Source organism: Budorcas taxicolor, chromosome 16 (genome assembly GCF_023091745.1).
Source record: "Budorcas taxicolor isolate Tak-1 chromosome 16, Takin1.1, whole genome shotgun sequence".
NCBI lineage: Eukaryota > Metazoa > Chordata > Mammalia > Artiodactyla > Bovidae > Budorcas > Budorcas taxicolor.
The window spans coordinates 20,549,313-20,562,951 of record NC_068925.1 but is presented as its reverse complement, the minus strand read 5'-3'; the positions used below and the strand labels follow the sequence as shown (position 1 = coordinate 20,562,951).

Below are 13,639 nucleotides of genomic sequence, written 5' to 3'. Positions count from 1 at the left end.
ATAGCTTTGACTAGACAGACCTTTGTTGGCAAAGTAATGTCTTTGCTTTTAATATGCTCTCTAGGTTGGTCATAACTTTTCTTCCAAGAAGCAAGCATCTTTTAATTTCATGGCTGCAACCACCATCTGAGTGATTTTGGAGCCTCAAAAAATAGTCCACCACTGTTTCCCCATCTATTTGCCATGAAATGATGGGACTAGATGCCATGATCTTAGTTTTCTGAATCTGGAGCTTTAAGCCAACTCTTTCACTCTCCTGTTTCACTTTCATCAAGAAGCTCTTTAGTTCTTCTTCACTTTCTGCCGTAAGTGTGGTATCATCTGCATATCTGAGTTGTTGATATTTCCCCCCACCATTCTTGATCCAGCTTGTGCTTCATCCAGTCCAGCATTTCTCATGATGTACTCTGCATATAAGTTAAATGAGCTGGGTGACAATATACAGCCTTGACGTACTCCTTTCCCAATTTGGAACCAGTCTGTTGTTCTGTGTCCAGTTCTAACTGTTACTTCTTGATCTGCATCCAGATTTCTCAGGAGGCAGGTCAGGTGGTCTGGTATTCCCATCTCTTGAAGAATTTTCCACAGTTTGTTGTTATCTGCACAGTCAAAGGCTTTGACATAGTCAATAAAGCAGAAATAGATGTTTTTCTAGAACTCTCTTCCTTTTTCCATGATCCAGCGGATGTTGGCAATTTGATCTTTGGTTCTTCTACCTTTTCTAAATCCAGCTTGAACATCTGGAAGTTCACGGTTCATGTACTGTGAAGCCTGACTTGTAGAATTTTGAGCATTCTTTGGCATTGCCTTTCTTTGGGATTGGGATGAAAACTGACCTTTTCCAGTCCTGTGGCCACTGTTGAGTTTTTCCAAATTTGCTGGCATATTGAGTACAGCACTTGCACAGCATCATCTTTTAGGATTTGAAATAGCTCAACTCTAATTCCATCACCTCCTCAAGCTTTGTAGTGATGCTTCCTAAGGTGCACTTGACTTCACATCCCAGGTTGTCTGGCTCATCAGAACTGTGGATATGGCGTCTGGACACAGCATATTATGCCTCTGGCTATTACTTGTATTATAATATTCTATTCCAAGAAAGTAAAATTTAAAAAAATACACATAGTTTATAAAACATGTCCCAGAAATCAACTTGTTTTGATCCCATTTTTACCAATTAGTAGGCTAAGAGTCAGACATGACTGAGCAACTTCACTTTCACTTTTCACTTTCATGCATTGGAGAAGGAAATGGCAACCCACTCCAGTGTTCTTGCCTGGAGAATCCCAGGGACGGTGGATCCTGGTGGGCTGCCATCTATGGGGTTGCACAGAGTCGGACACGACTGAAGCGACTTAGCAGCAGCAGCAGCAGGCATATCTCACATCTCTGTGCTTGAGATTTCACTAATTTGTTAAATGCAAAAACTATTTCTGCTTATCTATTGTTTATATGGAGCTTAAAAAGCTCAACAGATATTAGATATTATTTTTAGTGATTGCTATTAATGGGATAGGACTACATACATTTATAAAATATTCAATAGGGCAGGAAAATATTTTTATATTGAGAAAACGGGTATATAAAAATCTTTAATCATTTTAAAATAATTTTATTTATTTATTTTGACAGTGCTGGGTCTTTGTGGCTGTGTAGGGTTTTCTCTAGCTGTGGCAGTCAGGGGCTACTATCTAGTTGTGGTGCTTGGGCTGCTCATTGCAGTGGCTTTTCTCATTGCAGAACATGGGCTTCAGTAGTTGCACACATTGGCTCAGTATTTGCAGTTCCTGGGCTCCGGAGCACAAGCTTAGCAGTTGTCGTGCACAGGCTTAGCTGCTCCGCAGTATGTGGGATCTTCTGGGACCAGGGATCGAACCTATATCTCTTGCATTGGCAGATGGATTCTAACCACTGAGCCACCAAGGAAGTCCCCTTTATTTGTTTAAAAGTCTTTTTTGTGTGTGTATGTGGCAGAATTAAAATAAGGATATAGATATGTCACTTTATTTTCTTTCTTGCACCCTCTCCTGCAATTATTCCATCATATATTCAAGAAAATTAAATCACAAGTGGCAAAGTCAAATTTTTTTTTACATTCTCAACAATTAAATTTATATCCACACTGACCCGAACGTGTGTTGTTATAATCTTGATAAATAAATAGCCAAAATTTCAGGGGAAAGCCTAATGTAAAAAATAACAGTTAAAGGATCTCTCCCTAAGAATGTGGCAGAAGACATTCATAGAAGTGGTGATGTTATCATTGTAGGATTTTAAGCTTTGACAAAGTTCTTCACGCTCCTTTAAGATTAATCCCCCAAACAAGTTTTCAATTAAATATATCCTTTAAAACTTGTTAAGATGATTCTGTATACATGATAAACACACAGTTTATCTGAGTGATAATTTTACATTCCCCAAACTCTAGGATAAATGTCTTTTAAAAATCACGTTATTTCTATTAACTATATGTAGAGGAGTAAAATTTAATCAAAATTAATATTAATCCACACTTTCTCTTTATTACATTTCATTATGTGTTCTTGAGACAGAAAATACTTTGTTTAAAAAGATACAACTTTTTAAATTAAATAAATAATGTATTTTAAGAATAATTACAGAAAATCTACATTAAATTTCATCAGAATTGTTCTAAATAGGGTAAATTTTATAGCAATATTAAGTAAGTTTTACCCTTTTCCAAGTTTTTTTTTTTTTTTGTGGTGGAAGGGGGAAGCTTTAAATCACATTGCACAAAAGAAAAAAAAAAATTATGTCTTCAAAACCTAAGTAGCTATTTTGAAACTAGAAAAAGGATTAGTAAATTAGTGTTTGATGTTTTTCTGATTTCTAAATGTAATTGAAGGAAGGAAGTGGTATTAATGTTTTTACATTTTATACATTTTTAGAATTTTTAAATCACCTTTATTTCTGAAAAATGTTATGTTAGCAATGTAATTTATATTCTAATCACACTGCTTTCAGGAACTACTCAGCTTATGAAAATTTAAAGTCAATACTCAGGCATATAATCCAAATGAATTTTATTGTACTTCTAAAGGGAAAACAAAGTCTGGAAATTGACTTCATATGTAACTGATATTTAGTTATATGTAGTATTTATATGTATGGAAGATTATTTGTTATATTGTTATCAGTATCTCTTAGAAAAATAGTTTGTGCTCGTGCATGCTGTCAGACTGTTGGTTAATGACTTTTTTCTGAATATAATCACCAGGGGCCTTTGTATCTATAGACTAAGCAAATTTACATGGCTGCTTTCGATCAGTTCTAGTTATATTGACAGACTAGCTCTTGGTGTTGATTGTTTAATTATTTGTTTATGGACCATAGAGTCTCTTTTGCTCACATCTGGTATTTTCATTTGAAATTGTGTGATAAAGACAATGTTTCAAAAAAAAGTAACCATTGAATCAATATGCTTACACTTAGTTGTACAAGAAAGGCAACTGAGAATTGACTTAATGTGGATGCTCAGTAATCTTTCCTTTTTCCTCCTCTTCCTTCCTGCAGCTTTCTTTCTTTCTTCCTTTTTTTTAAGAGCAAATGATGGGATTGATTTAATGAAGTGATGACATTTTTCTGTACCAGCTCCATCAGCTAGCATGTGGACATTACTGCACTGGGTTCATCTTGGCCAAGCCCTGTGGTTTTATTTGGACTTTTTCACAATAACAATGAGAGTGTCACCATTCTTTATCTCTATTGTCAGTGACAAGAGCCACACCACCACGCTGCTTTATGAGGCAATAACTCGGTTTCCTCATTTATCCACTCAGGAACTGGATTATTACCTCATAAAACAGTGTGATTGTACAATTATCAATTAAACCCTAGCTTGTTGAGTCCCTTCAAAAAGAAATTTCTTTTCCTAATTGTGGTTGGCAGTAATTCTCTCTGTTGAAATTTCTGGAAATTTGCTTGTCAAGCTTATATTTTTCACAATAGATATCTATTACTTGACTTTTTTTTTTTTTTTCTTACCTTGCAGGTATTGTATACTGCTAAATCCCAAGAACTATCTTATACTGTAAAAGGACTAAAACCTTATAGGATATACAACTTTACTATTTCTCTCTGCAATTCAGTTGGCTGTGTAACCAGTGCTTCAGAAGCAGGACAGACTTTAGCATCAGGTAAGCAAGTTTTAGCGGATGTGAAAAATATATTGTGTGTTTATAAAGAAAATACCTACAAAGCTCAATGGTGTCTCTAGTTTGGACTTAATATTTGTCTTTTCAGCTTTCTCTTACTCCCTCACAAACTCTGATTGCTACTGACCTTGACATAGTTGAACAGAAAAATAAATTTAAGAGCCTGGAGGATCCCTGAGTTGCACTGTCATAATAAATATAATTGGGTGCAGAGTGACTCTAGGACTCAGCTACCACCCTAAGTCCTAAAGGTGTCCCAACAATTGTTAGAAGTATTTATGAGGCTTCTTGCGAGGATTCGGAATACTTCTCCCTTCAGTCTTAACCTTTCGTGTGGGATTGGGTTTACCCACTCCTGCTCCATGGAGCTAACAGCAGACATCCAGAAATTAGTAGGCTGCCCTGGTGTCATATTTTGCCTTTATTAGATAGGCAGTAGTGCTGTTATCTGTTTATTATAAATATAAAATTCCTAGGTGCATAAAATTGAAATAAAAAACTTATTATCAAGTATAATCTTAGTAGGAGATGGCTTGTATAATTTTTTGGTTGCTTTAACTTAGAACAAATTAAGTTCATACAAACTTGATTACATGTATTATTAACACCTATGTAACCCAATTACTTACAAGTTAAGATTTTTTTCAAATCAGTTTTTCTGTCAGCATCCAACAAGGCTTAGTTTCCTGGCGCTCTTTAAGGAAATATCCAGATGTGAAGAGGTTATGAAATTTCTAGCAAACATATTTAGCTATGAAAATATTCCTCAGACCTTCTTCCTTACTGTTTCCCTATAAAGTTCCATAGTTCTTGTTATATTTTGTTTTAGTTCTGGAAAACTTGTTTAGCCCAAATTATCTTATATTAATATACAACAAATATCAAATATAGCAAGTAATTTTTCTTCAAATTTTCTGTCAGTGAGGAAGACTCCAATGTTTCAAAAAATTGTTTTATTATCTGCATGAGTGAACTCTGTGTTTTTCACATATTTAACCTATATTTACAAATATTTATGGAGTACCTAGCTTGAACAAAACACCATTTTCCTGTAAGACTGTACGTTTATTTATTTTTATATATTATGTTATTAGAGAGCTACAGAGTGTGGATAATAGTATCTGTCTCCTTTAGGAAAAATGATATAACTGGGTAATGAGAACAAAAATTAAAAGAGTAATCCGTCCCAAGGGCCAGAGAAAGTGAAAACAGAAGCCACATGAGCTGAAGATTGGCCCGAGGCCTAGTGGAGGCTAAAGGGACCCCGATCATGTGCTTATGCAGAACTGAAATCACAGCTTTTCAGGGCTTTAAAACATTTAAAAGTCATCTAAGGTGACCATCTTGCCAATATTAATACATCTCTGGCAACATTCCTTCCAAGTGTTTGATCCTTCAGTGGTAGAGAAACTGCTACTTCTCCAGCAAATCAGACCATGTGTAGTGACCTCTTTGAAAAGGCAATTTTCAAACTGATAATGATCCAAAATATTTCCTTCTGGCTGCTATTGAACATTCTCCTTCCAATTCCTTGGGGGCTGTTCCCACTCTAATTCATATTCCTCGTGACATCACTTCTAATAACATCTTCAATAATAATACCTCCACCCAAGTCTTCTTTCCTTAAGGCTGTGTACCAAACTACCTCCCATCTGCACTTGACATACTCCAGTTTGTGACACTGTTAGGACAGGCTCTTTCCTCTAGATGAAATCTACTCTTGTCTTTTCGTAGACACAGCCTGAAAGAACTGAATGGGGACATGCTGGTCCCTGGAGAGTAGATAGATCCTGGAGATAGAAAGGGAAAAGCAGGGAAGATGTCTGTAGAATGGCATCCTTCCTGCTTCAAGCACCAGTGGTTACACCTGTGTGAATATTGTTCTCAGTGGCTTCAGCAAGAGCTCCTGTGGCGTGGAGCTCACCCTCTCCCGGTGCTCTATGCTCTTGCTTTAGTGTCTGGTGAGGATGCTTAAGGCCACTCTATCTACTGGAAGATGAGTGGAGTAGAACTCATCTAAGCCCTCTCAGTGTTCTCTCTCTGCCTCTTTATCCATGAGAACAGAATTTGGAAACTTCTCATATTCTCTGAAAGCCATGAGATGCGCAAGTTCATTGGCTTTTTCAAATAAGAATTTACTAATGCATCTAAAGGAAAAATGATAAGCCAGAATGCCATGACTTGAATTTGGGCTCTGCCGTCTACTAGCTTTATGACCTTGAGTAAATTGTATAATCTCTGTGCCTTTGTCATCCAAATTACAAATAAGGATACCCTATATTCAGTGTTCTCCTGAGGAATGAAAAGAGCGAATACATGTTAAATATTTAAGGCAGTGTCTAGCACAAAATCAAATCTCAAAACAAATTATTTCTATCAAGATTTTTGTCATAACTATTACATAATCTTTTTATTATTCACAGTGTGTTATAGAATTTCTGTTATCAAAGTCATGAAGTTTTACTTTGCAGCTTTGTTTCCATAACATTATTTTAACATAAATGCAACAATGGAGAGTCCTAAAACTAAGGACTGAATGACAAGAGTACGCTGTAGGGGACTAACACTAAAAAGCATCATTTTTCAGTTCTGTGAGGAGCATGTTGTCCTGAATTATAACATGTATTTCAAGATTTTGATCAAAAACTGCACATTTCAAATTTGTTGTTTACAGTATAAAATTAATAATGTGCCATACCATACCCTTGCTATGTTTTGTTGTGAATGCTCGATTCAGTAAGTTTCTGTGAAGGTTCTAATTTCTAATTTCAGGCATTAGGAAGTGGGGTGAGCTCTAATAGAAACCATTCATGCTTTAATGATGTCTGTATTAAGATGTTGACATATAACAGGTAGGATTAACACCTTGGGGGAAAGGATAAAAGAAAGCTATTGGAACAGAGAATATGAGATAGGTGACTGATTTAGCAGATTGGGAAATTATGTCAGGTTAAATGGCATTTATAAATAATTGATAAAGATGTTTGTAGATATTTTTTGAGTTTATACCATGTGCTTGTTGCTGTTTCAGGTGCTGTTCCATACTGACATGATGAAAGCTGGGGATTGTGATGATTTCTCTGTCAGCTGAGTATAGTGTAGTGTAGATTAGAAGACAGTGTGGAAATAGAGTCTGGCAGGCCTTCCAAGGGGGCTCCCCTCGTGGCTCAGCAGTAAAGAATATTCCTGCCAGTGCAGGTGACTCAGGTTCAATCCCTGGTCTAGGAAGATCCCCTTGAGAAGGAAATGGCAACCCACTCTAGTATTCTTACCTGGGAAATCCCTTGGACAGAGGAGCCTGGCAGGCTACAGTCCACGGAGTCACAAAGAGTTGGATACGACCTAGTGACTAAAACAACAGGACATTCCAAAAAAAGTCATGAGAAAGTAAATTAGATTAATAGAAAGAAATATTAGAAGCATGAAATGGAATGCTTCAAGGAAAAGAAATCCACAGGATAAGAAGAGGGAGGAACTGAAGATGACAGTAAATATCCTAGGCCATGGTGACGCCACTAAATGTAATGCAAAAAATGAAGAAAGACCATATGGGAGAAATAAAACCATGAGTTTCAGTTCAATTATTTGATCAAAACATATCCATGACAATTATAACCAGCCAACAGTGGAAAATGCAAATCTGGAGCTTAAGAAGGATGTGAGTTTTATAACTGTCTGCATATAAAAGGAGGTAAAACTATGGATGGTAATATATTAGTGAAGGCAGAGAAAATACAAAAGAGAAGTTTCAGTTCAGTTCAGTTCAGTCACTCAGTCGTGTCCGACTCTTTGCGACCCCATGAATTGCATCACACCAGGCCTCCCTGTCCATCACCAGCTCCCGGAGTTCACTCAGACTCACGTCCATCGAGTCAGTGATGCCATCCAGCCATCTCATCCTCTGTCATCCCCTTCTCCTCCTGCCCCCAATCCCTCCCAGCATCAGAAAGTCTTTTCCAGTGAGTCAACTCTTTGCATGAGGTGCCAAAGTACTGGAGTTTCAGCTTTAGCATCATTCCTTCCAAAGAACATCCAGGGCTGATCTCCAGAAAAAATACAAAAGAAAAGTTTACACCTCAGTGAAAGCTCACTGGGAGCTTTTTCTGGGAGAAAGAGAAAAAGAAAAATTAAAGGAACAGAGACATGATCAGAGTTAGGTATAGAATCTAGAAAGAGCACTATTCAAAAAGTCAAGGACAGAGAGAATTCTAGAAGGAGAATGTCAGTAGAGTCACAGACAGTAGGGAAAGGGAAAGAAATGTAAGATACAAGGAATGTGGGGTCATTGATGATCCCCTGGGCAGCACTCTGATTAGCATAGTCAGAGCAAAAGCTGGGAGGGAAAAAAAGTAAACAGTTGCAGAAAATGGTAAGTTTTAAATGTGTAGTTTTTTGTTCTTTGCCAAAATGTTCCTTCTACTCAATTTCCATAAAAATATGCATTAATTTTGTTCACATGTGAGATCCCTTCTTTTCGGAGAAAAAAATTAGGGTTTATCTGGAAAAATTTTTGTTTCTAGTCTCTTAATTTATCTTGTCAGCACTCTATGACTCTTCACCTGCCAGACAGGGAATGAAGTCAATTACATGACAAAAATATGGAAAATAATTTTTGCTTGCCACTTGATTTATGGTAAAATGAATTGTTTTCAGGGGTGTTCAGGCCAGGGAAAATGGACTTGTTTTTATTAGAATATAAGGAAAACCCCAGAAATTACAGATCCAAATATTCTTCTTGCCTCTGTTTTCAGTAGATAAATAGGGTATTTCTGTTTTTTTAAATTTTCCTAGGATTAAATGTCTGTGTAACTGATAGATTTTAAGTCATAGAAATAAACAGTGAGAAGGTCAGTGCTTTTTTTTTTTTTTTTCATATTATGGTGTTTCCATTACAGGAACTTTAAACTATGTATATTAACTGTGGCAGCTGCACAGCATGTTTCACTTTCCTGGATTTATTTTTCACTATTCAGATCACAGCTTTGAGTAATTCTAATTTTGGAATAATCCAGTTTAGGATCTAGTTTACTTTCTAAGGCCTCTGGTATCTGAAGATTGTCTTCACTTAATCCTTCACTATCAATATGGCTAAACTGAAGTAACTTCATATCAAAATCCTCAAGACCAAATTCTTAGCACCACTGTTTCCTGGCATCTTGTCTCACAAATGAAAACACATTCTTGCTGGCTATATATAACCTTATCTCTAGAAGCTAGTAAGATTCTCCTCTTCATCCATGAATATCCAAGATTTCACACGCAAAAAAACGTGTGTCTAGAAGTGTATGACTCTATGTGTGCATGCTAAGTCATTTCAGTTGTGTTTGACTTTTTGGGACCCTTTGGACTGTAGCCCACCAGTATTGAGGAGAATCCATGCGAAAGTTCTAAAAAAGACTAACTTTGCTCCTGACCTTCCTGGGCATCAGGCAGAAAAGCCAGGCAGGTGGCCACTCAACCAAATAGTAAGGCATTCATTTAATCAAAAGGAGGGAATACATGCTGAGTCACTTCAGTTGTGTCTGACTCTGTGCAACCCCATGGATGGGGGAGCCCACCAGGCTCCCCCGTCCCTGGGATTCTGCAGGCGAGAACACTGGAGTGGGTTGCCATTGCCTTCTCCAAAAGGAGGGAAAGAAAGATCTAAACTTTAGGACAAATTAAAGGGGACGCTTTTATAAAAGACACTGAGTACTATGATAGTATCTCCAACAGAAATTCTCCATCAGATGGAAAATGTTGTTCTTCATTTGGTCATTTTCATGTCAACTTTAGGTCCGTGGCAATGGCTGAACAGTGCTTTACAGGTCAGTGCTTTTGAATGGTCAACAGATTTGTTGCGGGAAAGGAATAAAAGTTGACTTGCAACACTGACTCTTTTTGCTCTGTCTCTTCTAGTAATAAAATTATGGTTTGGAGGGTACAGAATTCCAATAGATTTGTGGGAAATTTAACTCTTAAGTCTAAATGTAGTTCATGTGAGTGAATTGCCAAGGATCAGAACAACCATTTAAAAACTTTGAAAAAGAGCACCTTAAATTGGAAGTAGTATTCAGCTTTTCTGAAGCGCTGAATCATGCAAATATGTTTTTTTCCTTACAGCTCAGTCACAGAAATCAAAAAGATACTTGTTAGATATGTCTGTTTCATTAAAAAGCTTGAGAATTGTAATTTGCTCTCTTTCAAGTATTTTTTCAATTAGATGTGTCATTAGAATTGGCACATTTCGTCCAGAATGTTTATCACTACTCCTTTAGTTTTGGTGCCCATGAACAGTTCCAGAACTGATTTGAGAGAGGTACTCTTCCAGGAGCAGCTGCAACTCTATTGCAAAATCTTCAAGAAAGTGTGATGGGTGGTTTTGGAGTTGCTTCTGGGTTTATATGGGTCATGGTCTTACAGACTGGGCCCTTAGAAGCTTCTAATCCTTTTCTTTAAGATTACCCTTTTAATCTAATAACTTTGTACATTTCCATCCTTTGTGAATTAAGTACAAATTAAACCTTCCTTCAGAGAAATTCCTTTTGGAGATCCATTCCTGGAGGAACGATATCCTATTTCTTTTACCCATCATAAATTGACCTCTACACTACAAGCTTAGAAGTGCCCATTTCCCATTAAGCAAGTAATTACTGGTGCATTAAGTTTCCTGTCTGAATCCATCCAAAGTAGAATGTATGGGTTGTTTGCTGCTGGGTTGAAAACACACATTGTTTTGTATGCAGGTACATAAGTCTTTTCATTGTGAATAGGACCCAGAGTGATTAAACAAGCACTTTTAATATGTTAATTTATAATTTTAATTACAACAATCTTGTATATATAGTCATTAGTGAATACTAATATAAATATTTTTCTATCTTTTTATTCATAATGCATAAACCAATCATCCAGTTACTTCTCTGAGGTTGCCTGTTTTAGTTTCATAATACAATCTTTGTTCTTAGTTATGAATGCATTTTGTTCATTCCTGTCTTGAATAATCCCTCATTAAGCTAGTCACTTTCTGCTCCATGCTAAAAAGGAAAAATTATCATGCGAATGTGGCACGCCATATTAAAAAGCACATTACCCAACACTTTTGTTGCTGTCCTTCAATTAGTTTCTCTTCTTTGAATTTAATTCCATTTGTTGTTAAACTACCAACTTGATGTATGGACTCATGAATCTCAGGCTGCTGCCAAGAAAGTGGGGGAAAAAAATCAAAGTCTCTTCGAAGAGCTGCAGAGGCGAGCTGAAATGAATTTGCTTCACCTTTGACAAGAACACTTGAACAGCAGTGAAATCCTCTGCTGATTCAACTTGGCTAATTATCCAATTATTTATTTCAAGAATAAAGGCTCTGTTTTACAATTACAGAAGTGTAAGTCAATCTGAGAAATTTGGTAATGACAGCTGCCTTAAGTCACTTCTAAGATAAACAGTATCTGTGCAAACTTGTCTCACCCAGTGTTTATAGGCAGCCATTCTCACGTCTTAGCATCAGGGAAATCCTGAGAGTACAAGGAAGGGCTGGTTCTGTTTGTTTGTTTTTCTCGTTCAACAACAGAAATTATTTTGCACTTCTAACCACCATGTCAAATTTCCATGGCTCTCAAGCAATGTTAAAGTTGTATTTCTCTTGATTAAAAGCTTTTGGTTCAAAGCAATACTTTTTAATTGCCTAATGATATAAGTCAGTTCTTAGGAAAGAACCGCACATTTAGGAGTTCATTTGCAATATAACTGAAAAATTCATTGCATGGCAGTAAAACAATTTACTGTTAATTACAAGGAGAAGAATTTGCTGTAGCATGCTCACAGATTGCCATGAATCATGCAGCACTCCTAGAGATTTATAACAGATGTGTAAGTGGGATGAATTAGCAGGGTTTAATAACAGAGACACAAATCATGCAGACTTCAAGGAGCTTTAATTGATATACTAGAATGTGACGGGCATGAATCACTCAGCCATTCAACAGCACTGTAACATATGGTCAGCTCAATATGCTGCATCTGAAATCGGTTGGTGAGTCGTTGGTTGTCCCATATGGTGGAAGCAATATATTTTTCATGATTCAAAAAATACATCCATTTTTTAAAAAGAAATTTGATTGCAAAGCATGTTTGTTATTGAACAGTCACTTGAATGCCAAACTGGGTTTTTTTTATAATGATTTTTTTTGACATGGCAGCTTCCCAAAATAAATAGCAGCTACTACTTGTAATACCAGATCGTTGGAGACATTATGAGAACCAAATTGGTGCTTGTTGGCAGGCTTGATCCACAGTAAAACCTACAGAAGAGTTCAGCTGATGAGAGCTGTGATTGTTAGGGAAATCCTTCAGATTCTGGCAAAGCAAACCAAATGAAAGGGATGATGTCAGTCTCAGAGAAGTTCAGGAATGCCCAGATTTGCAATGAGAATAGATGGAACTGAATGAGAGACCTTTACTTAGCAGGGTAGGAAAGTGACTGTGATAACACTGGAACCCACAGTGTAACAATTAGATACAACATTTTAAAAATCAACCTCTTAATTAAAGGTTCAGTCCTCTGGGAGCATTCAAAAAAAAATCCTGGAAGAGCATCACATCAGCACCGATCTCATGTTATTCCTGAATGATTATTTCGGTGTAGGAAAACAGGCAACCCTGGTGCAGACCAGGAGCTGGGAGGATGCAGTATCTTTCTATGGAAACTAGGATCTGGCAGCTTTGGACAAGGCTTGTGTAGCATTAGTAAATCTGACAGACTTGAAAAAGGAATATTGCAGCCTTAGAACTGTGGCTGCCAGAATTTAATGTCAACAATTAAAATTTATTTTGATCCTTACCTACTGTTTATTACTGTTTGTATACACAACAGACCTTACTAATACAGACATGCACTATTAGATGGAATTACCATCTGTTCAGAGTGAAATGCTGGCATCTGTCTTAGATGCTAAAACTAAAATGATATTATTTCTAACAAAACAAAATTAACTGCTTTTTACTCACCAACTTTAATGTTGAATGTGTGCTGTGCCCAAGGAAAAGGCTTGTTGATACACTGTGTAATGGCCTCTGTTGCCAGGTCTGTATTTAGATAAGTGACTTTCATGAGACCTCTGTTGACCTTTTTGGCATAGCAGAAATGGAATGTGGAAATCACACTTTGTGAAAAACTGTTTCAGTTTTCTGATGTATTAACCATAGTGAGGCATTAAAACAGCACAATTAAAATGTGTAAGAATTGAAATAGACTATTGTATGCAAAATATTTTGATATGTCCTAAATAAATGCAAGGGAAAAGCTACATTGAAATTCATGTGAACAAAGTTGCCATACACCCACAGTGACACCTTTAGGGAAAAATAAGCTGTTATCTTCTCTGCTGGACTACTTTTAATTTTTTCCTACACTGACACCTAGGAAAGATTTATACTCAGTATCCCCTCCTTTATTTTAAGCCTAAGTAAGAGATCTCTAGCTTTTC

At 36.7% G+C, this 13,639-nt stretch overlaps 1 protein-coding gene across 1 annotated transcript in view; it reads left to right on the top strand.

Annotated features, from left to right (window-relative positions):
• USH2A (usherin) overlaps positions 1-13,639 on the top strand; it is a 930,744-nt gene that overhangs the window by 256,157 nt on the left and 660,948 nt on the right. Inside the window, exon 19 of the mRNA XM_052653949.1 lies at positions 4,013-4,157. Within this exon, the coding sequence (XP_052509909.1) occupies positions 4,013-4,157 (145 nt within the window). The remainder of the gene's footprint in view (positions 1-4,012; positions 4,158-13,639) is intronic.